The sequence below is a fragment of the Lissotriton helveticus genome, chromosome 1_1 (genome assembly GCF_964261635.1).
Source record: "Lissotriton helveticus chromosome 1_1, aLisHel1.1, whole genome shotgun sequence".
NCBI lineage: Eukaryota > Metazoa > Chordata > Amphibia > Caudata > Salamandridae > Lissotriton > Lissotriton helveticus.
Window position 1 is genome coordinate 1,466,113,248 of NC_136057.1, and position 21,993 is coordinate 1,466,135,240.

The 21,993-nt window shown below is 52.6% G+C and overlaps 1 protein-coding gene across 5 annotated transcripts in view; it reads left to right on the top strand.

The window, feature by feature from the left end:
• The window catches only part of SMARCC2 (SWI/SNF related BAF chromatin remodeling complex subunit C2), a 588,171-nt gene that overhangs the window by 249,137 nt on the left and 317,041 nt on the right, over positions 1-21,993 (top strand). For all 5 annotated transcript variants that reach the window (XM_078686227.1, XM_078686241.1, XM_078686231.1 and 2 more), the window contains exon 21: positions 14,694-14,855. In XM_078686227.1, coding sequence (XP_078542353.1) covers positions 14,694-14,855 — 162 coding nt within the window. The remainder of the gene's footprint in view (positions 1-14,693; positions 14,856-21,993) is intronic.

A 21,993-nucleotide genomic window follows, 5' to 3' on the forward strand; every position in this document is an offset into this window, starting at 1 on the left:
TACTCTACATCTTCGATCCACCCTTGGATCCAACCGGACTCTTCTCTCCTGGCCGCCTGCAGCATCTTTTCCTCCAGGCTCCATAGAACTCCACGAAGGAACCCAACGCACTTTGACACCTATGCACCTGCTTCCTGTGGGTGAGGTAACGCGAGAACTCCGGTGCTCCTGTAGTGGTTTACACCTCTACTGTCCTAGTTTAAAGTGGTTAACTTCTAGTCCAGTAGGAAGACTTCCAAATCTGCAACTTTCTAACTTTTACACACCATTGACTTGCATTAGTGCACGCGTGTGCATTTAGACACTGCACCTGCATCCTCTGGGCCACCCCCGTCTTAAGTTTTGTTAGTCCAGTGTAGCCCCAGCGATTCTCAATGCCCTAGGCCTTACCATTGTTCGTGACGTGGTTCTTATACCACTATTTTAGTATATGGTTTTAGGGGCCACCAGGGCCTATCCATATTTGTGCAACTTTTGTATGTTATATGAAGTTCTTTGTTTAACGCTTGTGCCTCTGCCCTCATAAAGAGTACAGAGGATTATTCTAGTAATAAATACATATATTTTATAATATATAACTTGTGTGGTGTCCTTTCATTTGGTATTAAAAGGATTGCATATGGTAAAACAGCTGGCTTCACAATCCCTCTTGAGTGAAGCCTAAGACTGCTTATGTCCATGCTACCCCTAGAATAGCTGGTCTATAAGGTTGACTTACAACCAATCACCATAAGGGTTGTTTGGACTGGTACAAGGTGCTCACTAGAATAGTGAACATCATACACCAGGCCAACTTCTCACAATTTGTTAGCCATTGTCTCAGGGTCTGGGCGAAGACGAAGAGGAGGCCTCCCCACCCGTCGCCATCTTGCTGCTCCGTCGCGTCGCTCAATAGTTTCCTCCTGTTCCAGGGTCCCCGGTCATCCTCAGGTGGGGTGTGGGGGGAGTGGGTTGTTCAGGGGGGGTGTAGCCCCACTTGTCCTGCTCAGGGGGAGGGCCGGGTCCCGAAAGGAAGCGTGACCCATCCGTCCCCAATATCAGACTCACCTGCACCCACCGCTCATCGTCCAGTCCTTCACACCGGCTGCCGGGCCTCACTCCTTACTCTCCGCAGGTCGAAGGGCTCCGATGAGTTGGCCCTCGCCTACCCGCTGATCCGCCTCCTTTTAGGTCCGCACTCCCGGGGGAGGACGCTCTGCTACCGAAGACCCCCGAGAGCCGTCCGCCCAAGGCTCCTCCACTCGACAAGCATGGGGTGCACTCACGAGTCGTGATTTCGCTGCAAGCCGCACCTGCTTGTCGCCTGCCCGGCAGGCCGCAGGCTACGTGGCGTAGGGGCAGTGTAAGGAAGTGGGTTTCTGTTGCAGTAACCCCCCTACTTTTTGCCAGATTTCTAATGCACTTTTCCTTGGTGTGCCCTGGGTCCCTGCCAGTCAGGTTCCTAGGGCCTGTGTTCTTCCCTCAAAAACGAACCCAATCGGCATCTCTGGCCACAGGTCAGTCCCTCGTAAGTGGTACCCCAGGTACCCAGGGCTCTGTGACCAGGGAAGACCTCTAAGGGCTGCAACACTTATTGTGCCACCCTTGGAGGCCCTCTACCCTGACACTCACACACTGCCTTAGCAGGCTGCGTGTCTTGGTGCAAAACAAAGTGAATAGTCGACATGGCACACATCAATGTGTGCCATGCCCACAAAACACTGCCCTGGCATACATCAGCCACTCTTCTAGCTGGGTGCCCTGTGCCAGTGGTGAGGGTACAGATGCATGAGCCCTGTACCCCTACAGTACACAGGTCCATTCCTGGACCCTGTAAGTGCAGTGCTGTCATTAAGAGTATATGGTGCTGGGAGTTTGTCATTACGAACTACACAACACCATAATGGCTGCTCTGAAGCCTGGGAACTTTGGTATCAAACTTCTCAGCACATTAAACCCACACTGATGCCTGTGTGGGATTTAATGTAAAATACATGACAGAGGGCATCTTAGAGATGTCCCCTGAAACTCGACCAACTCCTAGTGACCTGAGTAAGTGGCTGCCTAGACTGCTACCACCAGACATGTTTCTGGACAAATGGGTCGAGAGCTTGCTGCTCTCGGAGGCCTGAAACAATGCACATCCTGGGACGAGGTGCCAAGCCTCCTCCCCCAGGCTGGGCAGAGTTCACTAAGGAGAAGCTTCAAAGGCATTCCGCCTTTGTGAGTCTCTCCAGAGCGCTTGCTGTACTCAGCAACTGGTCCCCACTGGTTCCACCCCCTACTTTGGGGGGGGGGGGGGGGGGGAAACCAGCAGGAAAAACAAGTGAGGAAAAGAGGTGTGCCCACCTCTGCCGACTCCACCCCTAAGGTGGGGGAGGCGAGGTGAAGCACAACCTTGAGTTCCCGCCATCTTGAGGATGTGGCGACCCAGCCAGCCAGGGACATGCTCCTGCCCCTATCCCACTGGAGTGCGGCAGAATAGGGGGTGTACCCACCCCAGGGAAGGGACCCATTGGTCTCTGCCCTTTACCTACCTGTAACACCCCTAAATTTAGTATTTAGTGGCACCCTGAACCTTCCTTCCTCAGATCCAGATTCCGAAACTACAAGAAGAAAGAAGACCTGCTGTGCAACTACTAACCAGAGAACGGCACCAACTGACTTGGCCCCAGCCCTACAGGACTGTTGATCCTTGAACCTGCTCCTGCTAAACCCCGGCGTCTCCAGTGGTCAGCAACCTCATAAACCCCGGAGGACCTGAATGCCTTGCTCATCTAAAGACTGGGACTCCCACGAGCAGTGGTTCTGCTCACACAGCAACAGCCCCTGGTGCCAGCCAGGAACCGCGAAACCAGCACACTCTGCACCCGCCGAGCCCGGCCTGTGCCTAAGTGAACAAAGACCACGAGGACGTCCCCCTGGCGACTGTGACAACGAATCCAGCACCCAATGACCCTCCTCGACGCTCCTGACGACGACTGCAGCCTCACAACCAGGGGCACCTCCTACTGCAACCAGCTAATGGTAAGATTTCCCGACACCAAAAGACACCCCGGTGCCCCACTGCCCCCTGTGCCCAACTCCTTGGTGGCTACCTAACCTCCAGCTTCCCAACTTACCTCTTGAAGGGGTGGTTGCACTTGAAGAATCTCCGTCCCCTAGCCTGCAGCCTTTGTTCAACTTTCAACTTTCCCATTGAAATACATTAGGCGTCCAACGGCCCAAAAGCACCCTGCACCCAGCCGCCCGAGTGCCACTGGAAGTGCAGCATCTGTCCTATCCTACTTCCCCACTTGCCCTGTGTAAGTGACCAGGAGCTCAGCTCCCACAGCTGCGTGGCCTGCCTGCTAGCAGCCACCAACCTAAGACCCCCTGCCCACCATAGGCTAACATTGAGCCTACTCACTCTGCACCCGGCTGCCCGTCTGCCGCTGAGGGTGTAACGACTGTACCTACCTGACCCTGGGAGACCCCTGAGTCTACCCTAGAACCTTAACTCTGCCAGCCGAGTACATACCCAAAGACCGATAACTTGATTTTCTCCATAGGGTAACATTGGCTGGGTTTCACTCAGAATTTCTTCTAAGTGTCGAGTTTTGCAACTTTGAAATAGTTCTTAAAAATCATCCGATCAACGAAAACGAAATTACTCATCTGCTATCAGGAGAGATCCCAGTGCTGTATCTGTGTGCCCAGCACTGACCCTAAAAAGTAATTACAACTGTGATTTTCCGATGACCTGATTTCCTCCCATAGGATAACATTGCCTGTTTTTTGCCAGAAATTCTTTTAAGTGTCGATTTTCAAAACATACAAATATTCCTTAAAAATCGCCTGTGTAACAAAAACGATTTATTTCAACTGTTTACAGGAAACTCGCCAGAGCTGAATCCAGGATCCAGCCCTGAGCAAGAAAAACATTTGTAAAGTGGTTTTATTGCATTCACTTAAAACTTCCCATTGAGCTCAATGTTATTTTGTGTTTAACTTGTGTTGTATATTGCAACAATTGTATCGATTGCATTTAAAAGTCTATTGCTATTTGAAAGTATTCAATTACAACATCTCATTCTGAGAAAGTATTTGATACCTACTTGTGGTTGTAAAATAAACAACAATATATTTTTACTAGCGGCCCATCGCGACGTTGTCCGGGTATGACAAAAATGTCTGCAATGGTTAGAATAGGTATGTATATTTTATTTCAAAGCCTCTTGGTATACCACATTCGTTAAGGCTGTAGGGGTAAGTAGGTCCTAAAGCATGTAGTTGTTCTCAAGAATAACACGCTATTTGTTGCAATTTTAGAAATTGTTTGTTACCTGTGTTTTAGATCCGTGCAGACACGCTACTGCTGGGTGTTCCTTGCAGTTGAACTTGTGGCCGTTAGTGGCTTATCTGGGAACGTTTTCCCTTTTGTGCTCCTGCGCACCTCACAGTCCCGTGACTCAGTCGTCCTTGCTTCCCCTTTGTGGCAGCGCACTGAGGGGCCCATTAGGATGGTGGGCGGATCGTCTCCTCCAGGATGGCGGTAGCCACCGCCAGCCTGGCCGGGGCGATCCGCCGGCCATCCTTGCTATGAAAGCCCCCTGCCATATTAGGATGGCGGGGGGACCGCGGCGGACGGTAAGACCGTCCACCGCTTTTCCGCCCCGGTCGCAAGGCGACCGGGGCGGAAAAGGTATAATATGGTGGCGTGTCTGAGACACCGCCAGCCATATTATGATGGGCCAATGTGAATGTGCCGCCAAGGAAAGGCATGCGGAGAATCCCTGCGGGGTCCCGTTGCGGGCCCCCAGGGACTCCGGGGGGTGGGGGGTGCACATGGGGGCCCGCATTTCAAAGTGCCAGTCATGTTGTGCTTTGAAATGCACGACGTGCACCGCCCGCCGCAATGGTAAAAATACAGGATGCGCCCGTCACTGTGGCGGGCGTATCCTAATGCCACCATCGGGACCCCCGCCCTTATGGCGGGCGGTCCCTTTTTCCGATGGGATGGCAGGCGGACAAGTCCGCCCATCATCCTAATGAGGGCCTAAGTCTCTGCCCGCACCTCCGCCCTTTCTTATAGATGGGTCCTCGCAATGAATGAATTCGCCCCAACGATGCCCTGTGTGCATGGGCTTGCATTTGCCTCTGTATCACCTGATCAGCATACGGCTGCATGTACCTCTGCAGCCGCTGATCACTTTGTGAATGTTTACCGTGTATGCGTGCTCCAAATGTGTCCAGCCACTCTCAGAAAGCGCCCCAGCGATATGTGCCTCTGCATCCGCTGATTACGGCGCCAACGTTCAGCGTGTGTGCCTGCTGTCAAGTCCCTTGGCCTCACAGTGTACAAATGGGGCACCGCGATGCTGTGCGTGTTCCAAATGTATCCGTTCAATGTGATAATGCGCCCCAGCGATGCTCATGTGCCTCAGCATCCGCTGATTAAGGCGCCGACGTTCAGCGTGTGTACGTCATCCGACGGCGTACTCAGACGCCACACATTTTCTACGTGATAGAACGCTATTCTCACGCTTCAAACGTCATACAATGCTGAACGCACACGCCCACCTCAGAGGTGGTGCTACATCCAATGGACTATTTTGTCCCACAACATGCTTTGTCCCTTCCAAACTACATTTTGCGCTGGTGTATAGCCTATGTCCATCTGCTTTGCCTCACCTTTCCAATGCTGTATGCGGGGTTCTGGTTGGCGCAGTGGTTCCGGAGCTTACCCGCCTCAAAGGTTTGGTCTCTCTCTTTATATTATTAGAATGGATATACAAAACAATTGGCCTAGAGTGCAGTTCTTGAGTGTGTGAGACCTTTTGCTGACTGAGTGTGTACAACAAATGCTTTACACTGTCCTCTGATACTGCCTTACTGCTCAACCAAGTTACCACTTCAGAGAGTAAAGTTATATCTAACGGCCTCTGCCATACCTCTGGGGACTGTGGACTCTGTGCACACTGAACCTTACTTTGGTGCAGAATATACAGAGCAGCTTTCTTGGAGGCAGCAAACGCCGATCCCTGGCGATCGTGCTTCGTGGCTGCACCGCTCCCGGTTCTAGGCTGTCCCAGGGAAATCACAGGCAGGGCGAGCGATCTGGAGCACCATCAGGGGCCTGTACGTAGTTGTAGGGCATGGGCCTAGGTGAGAGACCGGAGCGGCGAGCAGGCACTTCCTACGCGGCGGCCATCTTGGCCATGCCTCGTAATCGCTAATTAAAAACGAAAAATTTCATACATTAGGATTTGTTATTTCCAAATTGTGATCAGTTACAAATAACAATTTACATCACAATTACTAATCTTGATACGTACATATGGCCCTTATCTGATAGACTACTAGCCGCAGATTCCTTAACGTAGAATTATCCCCAGGCGTGAGACTGGATCCGGAAACTTTTTGCCCAGCATCCCTGCTCGTCGGGGGACGGCATCACGCGGCTCCGCCCAGGCGTTGCCTGCGTACGTGACATCAGCGAGGTCACATAAGTCCCACCCCGGTGCGCCTACGTCAGTTTTTTTCCTTTTCCGCGTGCAACGCGGATCCGGTTCATGCTCCGGGCCTGTTTAGGCCTTTCCCTTCTATCCTTTGTGTGTTGTGAAAACAGTGTGCGGATGCCTTCGGGCTTCAAGACTTGTTCGTCTTGTGGACGCTTGATGTCGGCGACGGACCCTCGCTTCATTTGCATGTGGTGATTGGGGGAGGATTACTGCTCCACTGATTGCGAGGCGTGCCAGCGGTTGAAGCCGAAGTCGTGCGGCCGAAGTCCAGGTCGGCTTTGTCGCCTCGCTCAGCCTATGCGGAAGGTTTACGGAGCAGTTATCGTCGTCGTCCTCATCCTTCTCCTGTGCCGCAAGAGCGTGGCTCCCCTGTGGGTAAGTGTCGCAGTTTGCCCCCGAGGGCTGGTTTTCGGCCTGTTGGGGGCGTGGGCTCTCCACGGATGATGCTGCCCTGCGTATCTGAAAGAAACAGGTTAGTATTAGATTCCTTACCTTAGAATATCCCCAGGCATCAGACTGGATCCGGAAAATGTTGCGTAGCAGTACCCCTGCGCGTCGGTAGGCGTCGTCTGCGGCACCACGTCCGTCGTTGGCGCCGGGATGACGTCGTCGGAGTACTTAGACACACGCCCTCGCGCGCTGACGTCAGTTCTTCTTTTTTCCGCGCCAGCAAGCGCAGGCCCGGAGAAAGTGGTACCCTTTAGTCACTTTTTGACTAAGCTTTTTCGATCCTTTTTGGATCCGTTTCGAGTCTGACTCCATCGGTGCCGGTAGGGATGCCCGGGTTCAAGCCATGTGCCGACTGTAACCGACTGATGTCGGTTACCGACCCCCATCGCCGGTGTCTACATTGCCTGGGGCCCGACCACGATGACAAGTCGTGCCCCGAATGCCGGGCCTTGACGTCGAAGGCTAGGCGGGAGCGGTCCCGCAAGCGCCTCGAGCTCCGGCAGTGGGCCCCGCGCCGCTCGAGGTCCCGGTCTGGAAGGAGGTCGAGGGACCGGTCGCGGGGCCGGAGTCATCACAGCTTGGCGAGTCGACACCACTCGTCGGGCTCCAAGTCCTCAGGTAAGAGTCACAAGAAGTCGAAGAGACTACATCGCTCTTCTGACTACCCCTGACGCTCGCGCGCCGCCGCCAGGGGTTCGGGTGACACCGCCCACGCGGCTCCGCCAGAGCCGCAGGCGTCGCGGCCTGCTTCATACCCGCCAGTCCCTTGGCAGAACGCGACGCCGGAGGAAATAGAAGCCTTCCTCCTGGCCATGAGGTCGCGCTCTCCTCCGTCTGGTTCCGCTGCGCCTTCGGGCCCAGCGGACCCGACTGGAAGTCCAAGCGAGCCGGGTGTTTCGGCCCCGGCTCCGTCGGGTGCTTCGGCCCCGGTGCTGTTGGCGACTTCGGTCCCGACACCGCAGGGCCTCACCGGATCCAGGTCCGGGTCGCCGCTGGTCGACCTTACGACCACGCCGGCGTCGCCCCCTAGGGTGTCACCCTCGGCGCCGTCCGAAGAGCAATTCTTCGAGGATCTGGGTCCATCCTTTATCCCTGAGTTTCATGACATGGACGACGAGGGTGACTAAGGGAGGGTCTGAGAACCCCCTGGCTCGTGAGTGCCAGTCATATGAGGACTGGACACAGGAACTAGGGGAAGCCAGTGGCCTGGATACCTCCCCAGACACTGGTTTTGTCTCCCCTCCTACCATGGCTACGGAGGAGGGGGCAGCCTATAGTGTGGTGCTGACGAGGGCAGCCAAGGCCTTGGCTCTTGAACTCCCCGTCGCAACAGTGAGGTCCAACATCCTCACAGAGGTCCTTAAACCGCAGGTAAGCTCCCTAGAGCCTCTACTGCTGTTTAATGAGGCTCTCACAGACGTCCTGTTGGGCACTTGGTCCAGGCCCGCTACAGGTCCGCCTGTAGATAGGAACGTCGCTAGGCACCACCGCCCATCCCCGGGCGACCCTAGTTTCTTGTCCACTCACCCCACCCCAGAGAGCCTAGTTATCCAGGCCACCACCTCCCAATCCGCATTCCCGATGGCACCACCAGATCTGGAATCCAAGAGGTATGAACAATTCAGAAAGAAGATGTTCTCCTCCCTTAGTTTGGGGTTGCGGTCAGTCAACACAGCGTGCCTCTTGGGCCATTACACCCACTCTCTGTGGGATACGGTTGCAGCCGTTCTGCCGGAGTGCCCGGAGGGAGCCCGGGTGAAGCTCGCCCAAGCCCTTGCGGAGAGAAGCGACGCAGCGCTGTATTCTATCAGATGTGGGCTGGATACCACGGACTCGCTTGGAAGAGCGATTTCAACGTCTGTGGCGGTTCGCCGCCACGCCTGGCTGAGGTCCGTAAATTTTTTGGCCGATGTCCGAAACACACTTATGGACATGCCGTTCGGTGGCAAGGCAGATCATGCGCTGGAACGCTTTAAGGACTCCAGGGCTACGGCCAAGTCCTTGGGCCTGTCGGCCCCGCGCCAGCGATCTAATGCCCAGCGCTCCTTTCGTGGCCACGGAAGGGGTGCTCCCACACGTCCTGCCAGTCACGGGCCGCAGTCTAACATTCAGCGCGGTGGCGGACGTGGTTACCGTCGCGGCGGTAACAGGGGATAACGGCGTGGCCAGTCCACATCCACCCCCTCAGCATCCGCCTCAAAGCTTTCCTAGTCCGAGCTTTCAGGCCCATTTCACGCCAGTGGGGGCAGGGTTCGCCATCACCTCCTCCACTGGCGCTCCATCACATCGGACAGGTGGGTGCTGCAAATCGTCCAAAGGGGCTACTCCCTCCCCTTCGAGGCGACCCCTCCAGCCATGCCACCTCAGTACCACCGCGTGTCGGGGGATCACTTGCAACTTCTGCAAGAGGAAGTTACGGCCCTCTTGGCCAAGGGGGCCATCGAGTACGTTCCCGATCAGGAAGTAGGAAGTGGCTGTTATTCCCACTACTTTCTGGTCCCCAAGAAGGACAAGGGGGCATGCACCTGATCTTGGACCTCCGGAACATCATTCGCTTCCTCCAGAAGGAGAAGTTCAAGATGCTGACTCTGGCTCAGGTCCAGACTGCCCTGGACCCTGGAGACTGGATGGTAGCGTTGGACTTGCAGGTCGCCTATTTTCATATCCCCATCCTGCTGGCCCACCTGCGTTACCTGCGGTTCATGGTAGGCCAGGAGCATTTTCACTTTGCCGTGCTCCCTTTCGGCCTTACCAGCGCCCCTTGGGTGTTCACAAAAGTGATGGCGGTGGTCGCAGCTCATCTGCGCAGGTCAGGGGTGTCGGTCTTCCCCTACCTCGACAACTGGTTGTTGAAGGCGGGATCGCCTCAGGCAGTCGTCTCCCACCTCCAGACATCGACCGACCTCCTGCATTTGATGGGGTTCTCCATCAATGTGCCGAAGTCCCACCTGCGTCCCTCACAGAAGCTCCCTTTCATCGGAGCGGTTCTGGATACGACGCTATTTTGGGTTTATCCTCCTGAGCAGCGAGTCCGGGATATTGAGGCTATGATTCCGCTCTTTTAGCCTCTATCCCGGGTTTCAGTCAGGATGCATCCTGTTGGTGACGCATGCCAGATGACATATGCAGGCTCTGCAGTGGGACCTGAAGTTCCAGTGGGCACAGCATCAGGGCACCCTGTCCGATCTCATCCAGATCTCGGACGGCACTGCACAACAGTTGCAGTGGTGGCTCACGAATCGAGACTGGGTCAGTGGTAAATCCCTCTCCCTTCCCCAACCGGAGCACACAGTGGTGACGGATGCGTCCCTCCTGGGATGGGGAGGCCACATGGGAGAGGCAGAGATCAGAGGCCTCTGGTCTCCGGCGGAGTCCCGGCTCCATATCTACCTTCTGGAGCTGCGAGTGATCGGGCTTGCACTGAAGGCATTCCTTCCCTCTGTCCGGGGAAGTGTAGTGCAGGTGCTCACGGACAACACCACCGCCATGTGGTATTGCAACTAGCAGGGCGGGGTGGGGTCGTGGAACCTATGTCAGGAGGCTCTGCGCCTCTGGACATGGCTGGAACATCAAGGCATTACCTTGGTGGTTCAACACCTGGCAGCTTCACTGAATGCCAGGGCGACGAACTCGGCCACCAGTGCATGGTGGATCACGAGTGGCGTCTGAACTCGGACGTGGCGCAAGGTCTCTTTCTGCAGTGGGGAGAGCCCTGGGTAGATCTATTCGCCACCGAAGAGAACGCACAATGTCATCAGTTCTGCGTGTTGGAATTTCCATGGCGGCACTCGCTCGGAGACACTTTTTGTCTCGAGTGGAGCTGAGGTCTGTTGTACGCCTTTACGCCTATACCACTTCTGCCCAGAGTGCTGAAGATGATCAGGGGCGACCGGGCCCAAGTTATTCTTGTGGCTCCGGACTGGGCTCGAAGAGTATGGTATCCTGAGCTACTCCGTATGTCGCAGCAGCAGGGGACAGTCCTCCACCCGAACCTGTCCAGCCTCCACCTCCATGCTTGGAGATTGAGCGGCGACAGTTAACGGCTTTCGACCTTCCTCCCTAAGTTTGTAATGTCATTCTGGCAGCCAGGCGTCCCTCCACTAAAACAGTATACACCTGCCAATGGAACAGATTTGTGGCATGGTGCACAGCAAAGGCTGTGGAGCCCCTTTTAGCCCCTCTTTCTGAGGTTCTTCTGTTTCTCCTATCTTTGGCCCAGCAGGGCTCTGCTTTGGGCACTATCAAAGGCTATCTTTCTGCCATTTACACCTTCCTGAGGCTCCCTGATCAGCCTTATCTTTTTAAGTCCCCGGTTGTTTACCGCTTTCTCAAGGGCATTACACACACGTTTCCTCCCGTGCCCTTCATAATGCCTCAATGGGACTTAAATCTTTTCTTGACTTTTCTGATGTGCGCTCCCTTTGAGCCTCTTCATAACTGTCCTTTACGTCTTCTTACTCTTACGACAGCTTTCCTGGTTGCCATCACCTCTGCCAGAAGAGTGAGTGAGCTCCAGGCCTTTCTTCCAAACCTCTTTTCCTTTCCGTTTATCCGGACAAGGTGGCTTTAAGGACTCGTCCTTCTTTTCTGCCAAAGGTTTTAACGCCCTTCCACATCGTGCAGACCATCAGTTTGCCCACCTTCTTCTAGAGAAGAGGAGAGGCTCCACCGTCTTGACCCAAAACGTGCGCTCGCTTTCTATCTACAGCGTACACAGCAGTTCCGGGTGGATGATCAGCTTTTTGTCGGCTACGTGGGCGCCTACCGGCCTGCCTGCACCACCATGCAACCCCTGCAGCACGACGACTCCCTGCCTGAAGACCTGCAACCTCCAAAAAACCCTGAGCAGACTGATCAGCTTTGAAAAAGACCTAAGACTCCCGAAGACCACGGCTGTGTCTCCCAAAGGAACTCCAAGCCCCTGCAAAACTGTGAATACTCATCTTCCAGACCTACCTCTGCACCCGACGCCCACGGTCCGAGTCCCGGAGGCCCACCAGTCCAGACGAGGTTCCCCAGCGATTTGGAGACTGAAACCATTGAAGGGTGATGTCTTCCAGCCCTTGTGACGACATCTGCAGCCTCTGCACTAAGGCCCCCCTCGACCGCGACTTGCCTGGTAAGGAGAAACCCGACGTCCAAAGACACCTTTGCATCCTCTGATCCTGCGTCCTGGTGACCGGAACCATTGGTGTCCCGACGTCGTCTGGCTTCTCAGCTTCCTCCCCTGGCTGTTGGTTCCACCGAAGAGACCTCCTGGTCTGAACCTGCAGCCTTAAACTGGAACCGACGATCTCCATAGGGTAACATTGGCCATCTGATACTGTGTGAGAACCCTGTGCTGCTGGTGGTGTGGGTTTGGTGATGCCTTGGGTCCCCCTTTGTATCTACCTTGACTCCTGAAGATTGTCCTCCAAGACCGCTTTACCTGTCCGTGAGCAGTCTCCAACGGATATGCCACTAGTCTCCATTGACCAGCATTGGCAGCCATGCACTCTGCACCCGGCAGCCCTAGTGCCGCTGGTGGTGCACTTTGAGTGCAGAATTTAACTTTGGGAAACATTGGTTCTACTCCTAAAAGGACCACATCGTAAGTCGTTATACATACCTGCAAGTGTTAACTTAATTTTTCCCATGGGATTACATGGTGTGGCCTTTTGCTGAAAAGTTTTGTAAGTGTTGACGCTGCTTTACATTGCAACAAAGTAACTTGGTGTTTACAAGTGAATTGTCCTGCTTACGAATGTATTGCAGCACCTTAACTGTATTATCTGTTGGTTTTACACTAAATTAGAAAAGTAACTGAATAATAACTAGAAAGTAATCTAAAGTAATTACAAGTATTCTAAAGAGTTTACATAGCATTTCCTATACTGCAAAGTAACTTGTATGCTTATATAAAACAAGTACACACCATATTTTGAAAAGCATTACTGCTTTGAAAGTGTCACTTACCTGCAACCAAGTAATTCTGGGTTCTAGTAATGAAACACCAAAGTAACAACTTCTTTATACAACCAATTGCTCTGGATTCAGTCTTTGTATGATATTATTTCTTGCCTAGGTGCGTACAACAAATGATTAACACTACCCTCTGATAAGCCTAACTGATCAGCCCAGCTACCACTAACTTGAGAGTTAGATATTATCTACTTTATCCTCTGCTATACCTCTGGGATCCACTGGACTCTGTGCACACTTTACCTTACTTTGGTATAGCATATACAGAGCCAGCTTCCTACAACATTGCTTTAGTTCTGTGTCCCTAGCTGTTATACACTCTGCATTTGGGCCTCTGCAGTCTTTCTAATTTAATGCTGTTTCTTAGGAAACTGAAACCGCCGTCACAAGCTGGACTCTCATTTGTTGTTCTTAGTTCTCCTAGCACCAGGGTTTGCCTGGGTAAATGTTGTGCTTTAGAAGTAATTATATGGGTGCCAAGCTGCCTGTCTAGGTTCAGTCTCTCTAATCTCTACCGATCTTAGGACTATGAGTGGTACAATAAAGCATATGGCAGACGGCGTAGAGGCACACACGCTGAATGTTCACTGCAGGATGGAGTGGGGGGTGTTGTGTGCGTGCATGTGTGGATGCGTGTGTGTTAATAAAGCTTGTGACAAGTAACTCCATGACCTGCCGGCTGGATCAAAAAGGTCCAGGGCATGCTTTAGATAATACGTTCACCCACTACAACAGCCTGTCACCAGCCCACTACCAACCTATCTCCTTAGATTATACACCCATGAATGAGCGGTTGCTGCACAAATGCAAAACTGAGTATTACAAAAAATTACAACTTCTGTGGCATGGTCTCACAGGTTTAGAGAAGGCCTGCTAAATACAAATAGCCTGTCTTGTTCATGCATATGGACTCTGCTTCACTTAGAGCTTCTGGTATAATAACTTTAATTTCTTAGCCATGCAGAACACCATCTTTGGTGCCATCACTGAGTCCATATATTTCTGCGAATGCTTGCTTCGTCCTTATTCTGCTTACTTTAATTTCCTTATCTGTTCCAATGCTCTGTTTTTAACACAAGCCAGTGTTGGCCTATCCTTCTTTGGTTACTTTTGTTGTATTTACTCTTGCTGAACTGGAGGCACAGCCAAAAAGTCAACATACTATTTTCACCTTATAGAACAATAGCAATATGCTGATCTTGCTGCATTTTTCGAAAAGGTTGCCAATATCCCCTGCTTTGTATTGCCATTAAGACTGGCTCTTCAATTCCTATCGAAAGAACGGGTTAGTTTTGTGTGCAACCTTTGTTTACACACAGGGTCATAATCCTACCCTTGTCTTGCTGCCACCCTTCAGTGATTGGCTAGATTTTCTTTGAATATTTGTGCTTTTTGGTTATTAATTGTAAGCCCTTGTATATTGTGCCGTTTAGCATCACCATGTGAAATTACTCTCCTCTCAGCACTTGCTGTCAGCCTATGTTTTGGCTCCTGCTGCATATGCAGCCCTGAATTTTATATACAGCTTCGGGCCTTTTTTCTACAGTAGTTTCGTACCCTAGATTAAAATATAAGGAGAGTTGTTGTAAACATGCAAAGCTGCTCTTTAGGTTCTCAAGTATGTGTGGTAGCCATGCGTTGTTGGGTGATGCTCACATCAATAAATGTAAAGATGTCAGGTCACTGAAGGTAGTCTTTATGCAAAGAAAGTGGGTCACAAGCCTATCCAAAATGGGTTACTCAACATAATGCACAAGAGTTCCGCTTCACCTTCTCAGCGGTGTGTATTCTTTCTTACAGATGAATTCTCTAAAATGAAGGAGGAGGTACCAACTGCTCTGGTGGAAGCCCATGTGCGAAAGGTCGAAGAGGCTGCCAAGATCACTGGAAAGCAGGACCCCAGCTTTGGCCTGGAGAGTAGCGGCATCGCTGGAACTGCTTACGATGAGACAGAAAGGATAGGTGAGATAACATTATTTAAGGTGAGCTATCGAAGAGGCCCTTTACCACTTGCAAGTAGAGGGAATGGGTGGCCCTATTGAATGCATTGACAGTGATCAATGGGGGCTATCCATTATATACATCTATGCGACTAGTGGTCCAGAAAATAACATTAAAAATCCTGTGGGCAATCCATCAACTAAAGGGGGTGTGAGAAATTATCATTTTGTTCTCAAGAAATTTTTCAAATAACATGAAAATTTCACAAAATTAGACATCAATAGCAAAATGGGATTTGATGGTGTGTTGCATAACTTTTTTTTTCTTTCTTTCTTTCAAGGGAGCCTTGCACTGTGCATAAAAATCACCCCTGATACCTACAAGGGGCTGGTTTGAGCAGACAATGTCTCTCAATAAGACATTTTATGTGCGTACCAGTCACCTGCTGGCATCTTGCAAAACTTTTTTATTTTTTTATTTTTACATGTGTGTACTTAAAGTGACACAATTTTATGTAATACGAAATTCGTGAGAAATGTCATGAATGTAACTTAATGCCAAATGTGTGTATTTCTCTGGCATAATTCAAATTTGATCAAAGTCTATTATCTACTTTTGGTGATAAGTGTGAGAAGAGGGAGGAACAGAAGGATTAAGATAGGTGGAAAGGAGAACAGGGAATAAAGAGAGGTACCAGTAAAGGCCATCTGTCTCCTCCATCTAGGTGGTGAAATAAAAGAGCAAATCCCAGGAACCATTTATAGCTTAACATTTAGGGAGTCAAGGAAGGAAAAAGAAGGAATCGAGGGGAAAGGATCTTGTGTGCCAAACGCACACTATGTCTGGGAGAAGGGGAAAAGAAATAATGAAACAGGAAAAGGTGTTAGGGGCAGCCATCGTTTATAGCAAGAAAATGTATTTAAAAGGGAGGACCAAAGGGCTAGAATTCAGTCACCTACAGTTAGTGAAGTAAATGAGAGGATAGAATTGGCAAGATCACAGTGGGACATATTTTCCATATATTGGGGGTAGAGGAGGTATGTAAAATTCGGGGAAACATTAGAATTGTCTAGACAATTAATTGAGGAGGAGAATACAGAGTGAAACTATTTTATCTGAAAGAAAAACGTTATTTATAAATTCCTTAACTTAGAATTACCCCCAGGCGTCAGACTGGATCCTCAAAGTTTTCGTCAGCAGTACCCCTGCTCGTTGGAAGGTGGTGTCGTGCGCCTCTGTGCCCGTCGTTGGCGTCGTGGTCACCCAGATGATGTTGCTGCAGCTACTTAGACTCCGCCCTCGCGTGCTGATGTCAGTTCTTTCTTTTTCTGTGCCAGCCAGTGCAGATCCGGAGAGAGCGGTACCCCAGTCATTTTTTTACTGAGTTTTTCTAGGCTTTTTGTCTTCATTTTTTTTTCCGAGTCGATCAACTCCTGTTGCCATAGGGATACCCGGTTTCAAGTCCTGCGGGGACTGTCATCATATGATGTCAGTGACGGACCCGCACCATGTGTGTCTCTTCTGCCTGGGGCGCGACCATGATCCCAAGTCATGCCCTGACTGCCGGCCCATGGCGCCAAAAACTTTGCTGGAAAGGTCCCGAAAGTTGCTGGTAGTCTGGCAGTTGGCCCCACGCCGCTGAAGGTCCCGGTCCCATGGTAGGTCGAGGGACCAGTCGCGGAGCCACCACCATCGTTCGTCAGGATACAAGTCTTCGCACTCTGGATCAGGTAAGGCAAAGCATCACAAGAAGTCGAAGAAGTGCCATCGCCCTCCAACCTCCCATCACGCAACACAGAGGGTGCGGGAGGTGCCACCCCGCAGCTCCGGCGAAGCCTACGCAGTCGCCGTCGGCTTATCCGCCCTCCCAGGTCCGTCGGTGACTCCGGCCCAACTGCAGGACTTTGCCAGCTGAACCGTCTGGTCCTGCCGGCGCGCTTTCGGGCCCTGCAGACCCGACTGGTGACCCTCGCTCTGCATTGTCGGCGGCTCTGGCTCCAGCATCGCTGTCTGCTCCGGCCCTGCCGTCGCATGGTCCCCTAGGATCCAGGCCTGGATCCCGGTCGACGGCGGTTGACCTCGTGATGCCGACCTCACCGGCACCACCTCCGACATCACCCATGCCCCCGGACGACGTCGCCCCCGATTTCGCCCCCGATGTGGACAAGTTACCTAAACTGTGTCGCTCGATGCCAACTCCTACGCCCATGGGGCCTTTCTACCCCTATGTCTAGCCTCCTTATTTTCGACCTGTTCATCAGACTAAGGAGGAAGGGGAGGGGTCTGAGGACCCTCTCACAACACAGTGTGAGTTTGACCCGGGCTGAGCAGAGGAATTGGGGGATGCCAGTGGTCTTGATACCTCTCCTGACCATGGCATGCTATCTCCTCCTACCGTGGCTACGGAAAAGGGTACAAGTTACGCAGTGGTGTTGTGTAGGGCGACGGAGGCTCTCCACCTCCAACTCCCTACAGTGGCCTTCAGGACTAATCTCCTGACAGAAGTGCTTCAGCCGGCAGCTACCTCTCCGGAGCCACTGCTGTCTTTTAATGATGCACTTGCTAACGTTCTTTTTGGCACCTGGTCCAGGCCCAACACAGGGGCTCCTGTGGATAGGAACATGGCCCACGCCATCGCCCGGCTTCGGGCGACCCCATTTTCCTTTCCCAACACCCCACCCCTGAGAGCTTGGTTGTCCAAGCCTCTGCGTCCCCAAGCGCATTCCCTTCCGCACCCCCCGGACAGGGAATCCAAGAAACTGTAACAGTTCAGTAAGAAAATCTTTTCTTCCGCTAGGGAAGGGCTGTAAACACCACATGCCTCTTGGGCTGTTATTCCCACTCTGTGTTGGAGACGGTGGCGCAAGTGCTGCCTCAGTGTTTTGAGGAGGCCCGGACTGTGCTCTCTCAAGCTATTGCTGAAGGGAGAGACGCAGCTAAGTTAACGATTCGTTATGGCCTTGAAACCGCTGACTCGCTGGGCAGGGCGATTTCCACGACAGTGGTGCTCTGTCACCACACCTGGCTTAGGACTACTGGTTTCTCTGGGGATGTCCAGAACACCCGGATGGACATGCCCTGTGATGGCGTTTGCCTTTTTTGGCAGTAAAGCAGACAGTGCGTTAGAGCGCTTTAAGGACTTAAGGGCTACAGCCACGTCCTTGGCCTTTCCGCCACGCGCCCTCCTCTGCCTTCTGCTTTTCGCTCATTTCGTGGCCACGGAAGGGGTGCCCGACATGTTCGCTTCAGAGCCACAGGCCTGCGCAGCAACAATCTCAGCGCAGCCGTGGGCGTGGAACCCGCCAAGGCGGGTCAGGGGGCCAGCATACTGGTCAGTCCACCTCCACCCAGGCCACCTCTGCCTCCAAACCTTCCTAGTCTGGTCTTTCAGGCCCATCAAACGCCAGTGGGCGGCAGGATTCGCCATCACCTTCCCCACTGGCACACCATCCCTTCGGACAGGTGGGTTTTCCAAATAGTCTAAATGGGTTACTCCCTCCCCTTCAAGACTACCCCTCCAGTCATGCCACCCAAGTTGGGAAATCATTTGGCACTTCTTCAACAGGAAGTCGCAGCCCTCTTGGCCATTGAGCACCAGAAGTAGGACGTGGTTGCTACACCCACTACTTACTGATGCCTAAGAAGGACAATAGCCTGCGTCCTATCTTGGACCTCAGGGATGTCAATCGCTTCCTTTGGAATAAAAAGTTCAAGATGTTAACTCTGGCTCAGGTCTTGTCTGCCCTCGACCCTGGAGACTGGATGGTAGCGTTGGACTTGCAGGATGGATATTTCCACATTCCCGTCCTGCCTTCCCACCCGCGTTACCTATGGTTTACGGTAGGCCACAAGCACTTTCAGTTTACCGTACTCCCCTTTGGCCTTACCAGCGCCCCTCGGGTGTTCACAAAAGTGATGGCGGTGGTCGCAGCTCATCTGCGCAGATCAGGGGTTCCATTCTTCCCCTATCTCGACGACTGGCTGTTAAAGGCAGGCTTGCCCCAGGCTGTCATCTCCCACCTCCAGACTACGGCCAACCTCCTGCATTTGCTGAGGTTCTCCATTAGTGGGCCGAAGTCGCACTTGATTCCCTCTCAGAAGCTCCTCATCGGCGCGGTTCTGGAGACTACATACTTTCGGGCTTATCCTCCCGAACGGTGAGTCCAGGATATTCAGGCTATGATTCTGATCTTTCAGCCTCTATCCTGGTTTCGGTCAAGGTGACCCTGAGACTGCTGGGCCTCATGGCCTCCTGCATCCTGCTGGTCACCCATGCCAGATGGCATATGCCGGCTCTGCGGTGGGACCTGAAGTTCCAGTGGACGCAGCATCAAGGGGAACCTGTCCGATTACGTCCAGATCTCGGAGGGCACTGCACTTCAGCTGCAGTGGTGGCTCACAAACTGGCATTGGGTCAATGGCAGATCCCTCTCCCTCTCCCAACCGAAGCAGACAGTGGTGACGGATGCGTCCCTCCTGGGATGAGTGGGCCACATGGGAGAGGCGTTGATCAGAGGCCTCTGGTCTACGGCGGAGTCCAAGCTTGGGCGATCCGACTTGCACTGAAGGCATTCCTTCCCTCTGTCAAGGGGAAAGTAGTGCAGGTGTTCACAGACAACACCACCGCCATGTAGTACTGCAACAAACAGGGCGGGGTGGGGTTGTGTACCCTATGTCAGGAGGCTCTGCATCTCTGGATATGGCTGGAACATCAGGACATTTCCCTGGTGGTTCAACACCTGGCAGGTTCACTGAACGCCAGGGTAGACAAGCTCAGCCGCAGGTGCATGATTGATCACGAATGGCGTGTTCACTCGGATGTGGCGCAAGGTCTCTTTCAACAGTGGGGAGAGCCTTGGTTAGATCTGTTCGTCACCAAAAAGAACGTGCCATGTCAGCAGTTCTGCGTGTTGGAATGTCCATGGCGGCACTTCGCTAGGCGATGCTTTTCATTGCAAGTGGAGTTGTGGTCTGTTGTACGCCTTTGCGCCTATACCACTTCTACCCAGAGTGCTGAAGAAGATCAGGCGCGACCGGGCCCAAGTCATTCTTTTGGCTACGGACTGGGCTCGAAGAGTTTGGTATCCCGAGCTACTTAGTATGACCATCGATCCCCCGATCTGACTGCCTCTTCGTAAGGATCTACTGTTGCAGCAGCAGGGGACAGTACACCCGAACCTGTCCAGCCTCCACTTCTTTGCGTGGAGATTGAGCGGCGGCAGTTGATTCCTTTCGACTTGCCTCCTGAAGTCTGTGATGTCATTCTGGCAGCCAGGCACCTCTCCACTAAGTTGGTATACGCCTGTAGGTGGAACACATTTGTGGCATGGTGCACAGCAAATGCTGTGGATCCCCTTTCTGCCCGTCTTTCACTAGTCCTACTGTTCCTTCTTTCTTTGGCCCAGCAGGGCTCTGCTCTCTGCGCTATCAAGGGCTACCTTTCTGCCATTTCAGCCTTTCTTGGGCTTCTAGATTATCCCTCACTTTTCAATTCCCCTGTTGTAAATAGATTCCTCAAAGGCATTACTCATCTTTTACCTCCTATTCCCTTCGTAATGCCACAGTGGGACTTGAATTTGGTTCTTACATATTTAATGTGCGCTCCTTTCGAGCCACTGCACGACTGTCCTCTTCGTCTCTTAACTCTGAAGACTGCCTTCCTGGTTGCCATCACCTCTGCTAGGAGAGTGAGTGAGCACCACGCTCTTTCTTGCAAACCTCCTTTTCTGTCTGTCCATCCGGACATGGTTGTGCTCAGGACACGTCCTTCTTTTCTGCCAAAGGTTGTCACTGCCTTTCACATTGGGCAGACCATCACTTTGCCCACCTTCTTTCCACCTCTGCATCCTTCCAGAGAGGGAGAGACTCCACCGTCTGGACCCAAAACGTGAGCTCTCATTTTACCTAAGTCGCACACAACAGTTACGGGTGGATGGCGATCTCTTTGTTGGCTACGTTGGCGCCAAGAGAGTTCGGGCCGTACACAAGCGGACTATCTCCAGATGAGTCGTCTTGTGTATTAAAGCATGTTATTCTCTGGCAAAGAAGGAGCCTCCTGTGAGGCTGCGCGCCCATCCTGCAACTACAAGGGAGACTGCTGCCACTACGGCATTGGGACGTGCCCCTTTACAAGAAATCTGTCAGGCAGTTACGTGGGCCTCGCTGCACACTTTTACTAAGCTCTATTGCCTGGACAGCAATGTTCGGATAGACAGCTTCTTTGGCCGTTCTGTTCTCCGGGACTTTCTGGTGTGATCTTGGTTCGTTGATCCACCACCGGGGTTGGAATTGCTGGGGTATCTACTCTAAGGTAAGGAATCTATCACGTGTTTCTTTCAGATGCACAAGTTAGGTAACGATATATCTATAAGAAACATTAGTTAGTGATTCCTTACTGCCCCATCCATCCTCCCCATTCTGCAAACTGATTTCTAGAGTTAAGATCATCCCGTTCAGGGCCCTAGTTTTAATGCACCAGTGGTCAGTATCTTGCATAGCTCTGCGTTCCCTGCGCGGAAATTCTGATAGAGACTACTAGCCGCTGATTCCTTCACGTAGAATTGTCCCCAGGCGTGAGACTGGATCCAGAAAACTTTTGCCACAGCATCCCTGTGTGGTGGGGGCGACACCACGTGACTCCGCCCAGGCGTCGTCCACGTGCGTGACATCAGCGAGGTCACATAAGACCCACCCCGGCGCACCTACGTCAGTTTTTTCCTTTTCCACGTGCAACATGGATCCGGTCCTTGCTACGGGCCTGTTTGGACACTCTTTTTTTCCTTCCATTGTCCCTTCTTCGTGGAACAGTGTGCGAATGCCTTCGGGCTTCAAGACTTGCTTGTCGTGTGGGCATCTTATGTCGGCGACGGACACTCACCTAATTTGTATGTGGTGTTTGGGGGAGGATCACGGCACCACTGATTGTGCAGCATGCCAACAGTTGAAGCCGAAGTCGAGGCGGGAGCGCCAGATGAAACTTCTCTCGGCGTGGCTCTCCAGGTCTACGTCCTCCCCTCAGTCTGCTTGGGCGGACTGCTTCAGATACGGCCGTGGTCCTTGTCCTCGCCCTTCTCCGATGTCACGTGAGCGTCGCTCCCTGGGGGTAAGTGTCGCAGTTTGTCCCCGGGGGCTGGTTTCTGGGTGATGCGGCCCGCGTGTC